Source organism: Solea senegalensis, unplaced genomic scaffold, assembly GCF_019176455.1.
Source record: "Solea senegalensis isolate Sse05_10M unplaced genomic scaffold, IFAPA_SoseM_1 scf7180000014299, whole genome shotgun sequence".
Taxonomy (NCBI): Eukaryota; Metazoa; Chordata; class Actinopteri; order Pleuronectiformes; family Soleidae; genus Solea; species Solea senegalensis.
Genome location: NW_025321012.1, coordinates 43,467 through 51,465, shown reverse-complemented (window position 1 = coordinate 51,465; position 7,999 = coordinate 43,467). Strand labels below are relative to the sequence as shown.

Genomic DNA, 7,999 nt, shown 5'->3' with positions numbered 1-7,999 from the left:
AATCTCCTCCTCCTCCTCCTCCTCCTCCTCCTGCTCCTGCTTCTCCTTAACAACAGTGCAGAGCCGCGTCAGGGTGACACCTGCTGGTAACAGACGGAACTGCAGCTAAATATCAACGGCCGTGATCACCAGAAGAAAAGTTTGGATTCAAAGCAGCCTTGTATAAAGTACCTAAAAGGGATACATGAGTAAAAGTACAAGTATCTTACCACAAAATTACTTTGGTAGAAGTTGAAGTAAAAAATTTTTGTAATATTAACCTAAAAGGTTAGACAAAAAAAACCTGATTAATTGGTATAGAAAAGAATCAATATTTTACATTAAATTCAAGATAAATTCATAATGAGGAATTATTTGAATACATTGAAATCCGCATCATATCACTCATGAGTGTTCAATTAGGTCCTCTTTCTTAAAATATCCAGATATTGTGCATCTGAAAATTTAATAAATATTTTGAGTTGTGAACAAAGGCCTTCCAGTCTGTATTCAAAATAAATTTAAATTAAGAAGGAAATTGTAAAAGTTTATATTTTAAGATTGTAAACCTATGGAACAAGCTCGTACATGTACGTGTTGCTCTTATTTATGCTGAAGTTATGAAAAGTCTGCTGTTGAACAATTTAAATTTGATTTTGTGGTCATTGTGGCTGATAATCTGGATTATTTAATTAAATGTACAGGTTACTCAGCCTATTCTTGTTCTTCAAGAACAAAACAAAATATATTCATTCATTCAATCATGTGTCCCCGGACAACAATAAAAAAAAGGACATTACAGGATTATTGTCAAAGTTTTATTTTTGTCCTCAGTGCTCCTCTGTCTGCGTAAGCCTCCGCCTGCCCGCCTTTGCCACAGTGATGAGGATGATGAGGAAGAGGCCCACAGTCCACACACCGGCTACAGGAAGCACCACCATCGTCAGCATGCCTAAAAAACAGTTAAAAAGATTAAATAAAATACATACTTGTACCCACAACCACCTAAAGGTTACACACTACAGCTTCAAGTACACTGTTCCCATCTCTGGAAGCGGGAGTGTGGTTATATTAAGCTTACTGGATTGTGGTCCGTCTGGAACTTCGATCCTGATGGGTCCGTATGAAAGGAGACCCTGGGCGGGTTTTGCTCTCACTGCTTCTCTCTTACTGATTGAATTACAGCTCTGTAAAGACACCGAACACAGGAGACAACGTTAAGACAATGTCTACATTTACAGGTCATAAGTGAGAGTGAAGTGAGAGGGGTGAGCTCACAGGTGTGCAGGACAGGTGGTCGTCTGGCTCGCACAGCTGCACCGTGCAGTGAAGATAGAGACTGTGAGGCTCCGACGTGAAGCGGAACATGCTGAAGCTGTAGCGCACAGTGGAGCTGGCGCCATTACGTGCGGACTCATCCTCGGTCACGTTCACAAAGGAGACAGTCTGGTCTTTCACACACCTGAGTTAAAAGAGACGGAGGGGGTTATTTATTTTATTGCATTCATGGCGAGTGAGATTGCAGACTGTTGACCGGTACCCGTTTTGAAGCAGGGCGTGGACTAATCCCTCCGTCGAGTTGGGCTGGGGAGTCTGCGTGGCCCAACACTCGTTAAGTCGGAGCAGGAAAAAATCTGCCGGCTCCGTCACCGTCACGGCCACATACACCTGCACACGTGAAGAAAAAAAAAAAAAAAAACACAATTATTTTTTTTAAAGCCAACACTCAATTCAACACACAATAAAAAGGCCAATAAACTCTCAGCGGGAACATTCTCTCACCTTGTCTCGGAGTTCGATGGTGGGGGCGCTGACGAAAGCCTGTGTGTAAGTGTGATCTGTGTACAGCAGCATCTGTATCGTGGCGTCCAGCTCATCCACACGCACCACCATCTCACTGTCCCAGGGCAAGAGGACACAGAAAACGCTCAGCTGCTATGGAGATGGAGGCTGTTATCTGACTAAAATATGTCAATTCAGATAGGAGGGTGAGAGTGCATCACTTCTATGGTGCTACAGGTGATTCATGAGGTCATCTCATATGGCCAATTTATTAGGTACACCATGGATTGATTACAGGGGTAGCGTCTGCTATCCTGATGATATTCATCACCATATTTCAATAGGGTTCTACTGTACATAACTACATAACAGTGGTAATATAATGTGATGTATCCTAATGACCGGGAGGCCCACTGGCTCTTAATCTGTCCCAGAGGTAACCCTGTTCAACTGCTTGTTAACACAAATATGGAACCGGCTAATCACATGGCATCAATTCAGTGCATTTAGACATGTGCACGACCATCTTAAGTTTAAAAAGAGCTGATTTAAGTGACTTTGAACATGACTCGTTCTGACCGATCTTAACTGAGATGTTCACACTCCACCATCTTCAGGCTTTACAGAGAACATTATTTTCAAATTCACAATCTTTTAAGGATTTCAAGGACCCATGGAAACCCTATGAACCTTTGGACAGAAGGGCGTCTACGAACCATTTACAGCCTCTCATATGTTGATCCACCGAGTAAAGACTGGCGATATATCAGTTCAATATTACTCTTTATGAGGACTACTACAGGACACCAAAAATATCAACTCCTATACTCAATTATGCAAAGATTAGTATCATTTCTAACATCTACAGTAGGTTTTGAAACATAATACAATCAAAAAAACTATTAAACTGCAGTCTTGGCATGGTTTCAAATTGCTTTTTGAATTTGAAAATGATAAGAAGTCCACAGACTGTGGCTAAAAGCTTCTTAACAACAAAGTTTGGCTTTGTTTTCTGTCCACCTGCTTCTTTCAACGTCAAGAAATTTACCTTTTAGCTCTTTCATGCCGTCTGCAATCTGATACATGGAGAGCAAATAATCTGGCATTCTGGCTTGAGATGACTAAAATCTGCATGTTCAAAATAAAATGTAACTGTACATACCTAAATGGAAAGATTAACTTTAAACATCCAGGTGAAAATAACATGAATAGATAAAGACATGGCATCAGTGTCATTCCTGCTTACGTGGAAAATGGTACGACCGGGAAAGGCAGACTGACGCTCCTGATGTACGGAAACACACACGTGTAGTTGATCTTGATGATTGGATCTCTGATGATGTTACCACTGACCTGAGGGTCTGACTGGAGGCTCAGAGCGTATGTGATGTGAGTAAAGTTTGTCTGCAAGTGCGGAAGAAGAAGAAGAAACATAAAGGAAACGTTAATAAATACTCACTGTACAAAAGAGACATGAGCTCAAATTTGTGCAGTTGTACCTCCAGCGATTTGCCGCCACAGACCAGATACGTCTCCTTGGAGACAGTGGACATGTAGTAGGTCACGCCGTCGATGACCTCCTTCTGAGCGCGACAGGAGCGGTTGGGCAAGTGCAGGGACTCCAGCGGCACGTTATGGTACTTGAAGAAATCCTCAATTGCTCTGATGGCGATGTAGTTGCTCCCACACAAAACTGTAATATTTCCATCTGGAAAAAACCCCCCAAACATGCCGATGAAAATGTACACAGCTTTAAAGCAGGGCCTTACATAAGAGGATGCATGTACTGCTGAGTCAATTCAGTAGAAAATCAATGTGATTGTTGAATGTGACAACCACTATAACTGAGGAGGCTACGTTATAGTGGCTTGGATTTGATCTCAGGGTCCAGTGTGTAATAATGCTCTTTCTGTACATTTGATCCCATGGAGTTTATGTATTTACTCGTTTTCCATTACTTCATAGTACCTCGTTAACAAGGGCGGGGTTGTGAGAGCAGTTGTGTTTTCAGTGTACTGAATCATTTGAATTAAAAAAAAGAATAGTTCAGTCCTTCCTGTATGACCGGAGTCATCTGAGCGGGTCGTGAACGGGTCGTGAACTGATCTACAGTTCGGCATTGTTCACTTTGAGTCATTAAAACAGCATAAGGTATTATCCATAATGGAAGAGCAAGTAGAGCCGAGTCAAGCTGAGTAGTGCCAGAACTGTAACATGGAAAAGCGCCAATAATACCAATGTAGGCCAAATTATTTCTATGTTAATGTGATAAACACTTGTACATTGTGGGTTGTACTGTATATTAAATTGCACACTGGACCTTTAAGCAGGATATACAGCAGGACAGGTCAAAAGGGCTTCATTTGACCTGTCCCTTATATTAAAAGAAAAAGTTTGAAAATATAAATAAGAAAGCAAAAAAATCTACTAACATCACAGTTTTGGACCACCATGTTTTTACAATAGCCCACAATGGACAAACTAAACATATTTTGACATTTTAAGTCTGTAGTGGCTTGTGTCGCTGGTAGAATTGTGGGAAATGTGGGGATTTAAAGCATAAAATAAATGGCTGTGGTGCTCATTTAGAGGAAACTGGTGAATTAAGTGCACAGCAAGAAAACAACAACAATAACTTTGCCTACTTTTTTCACACTGGTCGCCATAAAAGCCCACTATACATTTGCAGCGTCTGCGGTCTTTAGTCATGGCACATCGCGTGGGGTCTTTACAGTGTTCCACGCTGCAGATTCCTACACACACACACACACACACACACACACAAAGACGCGACTTAATCTCATCATTACATGACGGTGTTTATATGTTTACTAGTAAACATTGTTACCTGCCAGACAGTAGCACGTGAAACCAAGGAGAAGCACGAGGACCACGCTCAGCTGTGACGACCAAAAAATGACATATTTTCCTCTTTAACTGTGTCAGCTGTTTGATAATGTAGTATTTAGTTTATGACTAAAAACCCGCTCAACATGTATCTCATTTTTCTTGTTTTTTTTCAATAATGAACTTTTTCATACTCACCTTCAAGCCGATTTGGATCATTTCTCTAAAAAAATATCTTTAATTCGTGGTTTTTAAATACAATATAATCGCGGTAAAACCGGATGCCCTCTCTGTTGTCGTCTGTTTTCAACACCTGCTGTTAATCAATCATGAACACCTGCTGAGCTCGAGCCACAGACAGCGCTCGCGCTCATTAACGTTTCCTTGAGGAGGAACTCCAATCAAATACACTGTGCATATTATTATATATATTTCATTTTTATTAGGTATTTAATGTTTTTCTTTGTTCATATAACATATCTTTATTTTATTGTGTTACTATCTGAACGAACTGTAGTAGTAGTTATAGATTAACATTATATAAAAATAAATTTTTTACTATAGTTTGTAATTATTTGTGTACTTGTGTGTTATACAATTTAGGTGAATTTATCGTCACTTCTCAATTTATCTTCAATTATACAAAATATTTTGTACATATGCAGCACTTAAAAGTGTACAATTACCTTTTTTGAAACAAATTTAATTTACAAAATCATAATTCTGAGGAAAAAAGTCAATATTCTGTGATTTAACACAGAATTCTAAGGAAAAATTCAGTATTCTGCGATTTAAATCAGATTATTGAAGATAAAAGTCAGTTTTCTGTGATTTAAGAAAAAAAAAAAGTATTTTTTCACATGGCTCTAATCCTTTTCTATATTATTCATTACACCAGAATCCAGAATGAGCCTTTTATATTCATATCAGTAGCCACCCTGTACCTTTAAACATACTAAAGTGAAATCTCAAAGGTGAGCAATTTTGGATCACATGTTTTTAGGTAAAAAGATGGGACAGCGTGTTGTGACATGAGCGTATGACAGGAAATGTCCACAGGGATTGATATGAAGTGGGTCGCTGTGTTTCCTTCACTCAGAGGCTACAGTCCATATTTTCAGACATCATCAGACATGAGTTGTTTTTTTTGTTCCATATCAATACAGACACTGACTGTACAGCTGCTTTCTGACCAGACGACACGCTCGTGGCCCTCAGGTCATTTGAGTCTGAGACCCCTGGTAAAAACTGTCTGTTTTGTGTCAGGACACCAGAGTCAGGTCTGCGGCTGTCACGCACTGACACGTGTGTGTTTCTTTGCCATTAGTGACGCTGCCTCACTTAAATATGTGATTAACTCTTCCTGGTTAAAAAAGGCTCATGGACAGGAAAAACTAACTTCTACTGAATTACCAGTATTAAACATCTGAGGGATTATGGGACCTTAAATGCAACACAGTGGGGAAAAAAGAGAGAATCTAGTCCACAAATCACCTAACAGCATAAAAAACAGTACCAGCGATGTTTATTAACAAGATGTTTTTGCTTTAAAGTCATAAACCCAAGTCTGACTTATTTAGTACAAAAGAGGAATTGGTGTAAAGTCAACGAAACGATAAACATGAAGTTTGAAAACATCTCATACATTCATCTTTTTTGATGAAACCTTTAAGTATTTTAAAAGAACAAAAAGAGCAGAAACAAAACAGGGGTAGAATGATTGTATTTATAAAAGGTCAAAGAAATACAGGGCTGTAAGGAGGTTGTGATGTGTTTAGATGATGGTGGTTAACGTTGCTTAGTTTATGAAATGATCAAAACAGAATAAAAGAGAAAGTGATGTGAAGAGACGAGAAAAACCATTAAATATTAATAATCAGATTTACTAACACACCAGTGTTTGCATACATGCCTCTGAAATTAATTTCCAGGTTCTGAAATGCATGTTAACCATTTTGACACTGAGGAAAATCTCTCCTTTTGCAAATGACCTCCTTTTGCAGCGTCACAGCGTTTTGTTCTTGGTCTCGTCGTCAGTGGTGCAGTGCCACCCTGGTGTTGTGAAATAGCCGGGTTATCTGAGGTGTTTGTCATCGGCCTGATTCACAACACCAGCTGCAGCACACACACCTGAGAGGCGGCTCTTCTGCTGCCCGAGGGATTGAAAACACACACGCACACAAACACACGAGGAAGGCAGGAAAAATACAGTTGACTACAGCCTTCATTGGTCAGATGTGTATCAGTGGCTCATCATCAACTTTCATATACACCAGGTGATGTTGGCACTCTGTGCTGCATCAGTGCCAGGCTTTGGTCTCTTTGATCACAACAGCATGGCACTTTGGCTCAGCTCCATCCGTGCGCGACCCTGAATGAACTCAACATCTCCGTACAGTAATGTGGAACAGCCAAGACAGACTGAACCTCCATCTGTGTTCTCTCAGGCCAGACTGAAGGGCATGAGAGTGTGGGCTACAGGATTAACCGAGGGGTGGGGGTGGTGGGGGGAGCAAGATTTGAACGTTTTTGTCTCCTGAAATCTGTGTTCACTGCTAAATGTTGGTGATTACCAAGCTGGTAGCTGTAGCTGGATACACCTGTGTGTTCCTGTAAGCCAAGTAGTTCTTCTCAAGGGGAAAAAACTGCTTATATGCTTCATAAATAAGGAAAGCTTTTCCACTCAGTAAAATACTGCCTTTCTATTTTTTTTTTATATCAACCTTCTGATACAGAAATATCCTTCCAGTCCTTCAGTTAGCTTCAGGCTAACCAACCAACCATCTGCCAGGGGAGCCGTCGTCGTGTCACAGACACTGAACTACTGCCTGTGGACATAAAAGTGGTTCAGGGCTGTAACAACGCTCAGATCGACTGCAGATGGTGATATTTGTCAATTCAAACCACAGAGAAGTGTCTAAAATGGATCCTTCAACAGATTTTGAATATAACTAGCAACAATTTGACCAAAATACTTCTCTTCCAGAGTCTGATGAGACTCACATGTAGCTTCTTTTAACATGACATGATTTATTTTTTTGTTTGTGTAACATGAAACATGAATTCACTGATGTTTGTGGTCAAAGCAGGTGCAGCCTGTGACCGTCACTGTTTTCAGTTATCATTTATTCCAGGGGAGTAAATGATAGAATCCAAACAGACCCGATGATGGAGGATGAAAATGTTTTTTGTTTTTTTAAGACAAACATGTGACCTGATGATCCCTCCATTTAAGGTGTGTGTTCGTGTCTGTCAAAATGTGTAATTTCCAAATAAAAATGAGACATGATTGGCTGCTTTGTGTGTGTAAGAATTACGGGACAAAACATAGGAAACTGTAAAAACTACACAAAATGAATTAAGAAAAAAAAAAGGCAGAATGAAAATAAAA

The 7,999-nt window shown here is 39.9% G+C and overlaps 1 protein-coding gene across 1 annotated transcript; it reads right to left on the bottom strand.

Moving 5' to 3' along the window:
• Positions 1 to 783: 783 nt before the first annotated feature.
• Positions 784 to 6,695, bottom strand: zpd (zona pellucida glycoprotein d). The gene is made up of 10 exons (XM_044016206.1): positions 4,807 to 6,695; positions 4,610 to 4,661; positions 4,407 to 4,514; positions 3,261 to 3,469; positions 3,008 to 3,165; positions 1,762 to 1,876; positions 1,520 to 1,647; positions 1,258 to 1,441; positions 1,061 to 1,166; positions 784 to 931 (listed from the first exon to the last, which is right to left on the bottom strand). Exons 1-10 carry the CDS (start codon positions 4,825 to 4,827, stop codon positions 810 to 812), a joined length of 1,203 nt encoding a protein of 400 aa, XP_043872141.1. The 5' UTR covers positions 4,828 to 6,695; the 3' UTR covers positions 784 to 809.
• Positions 6,696 to 7,999: the final 1,304 nt, after the last annotated feature.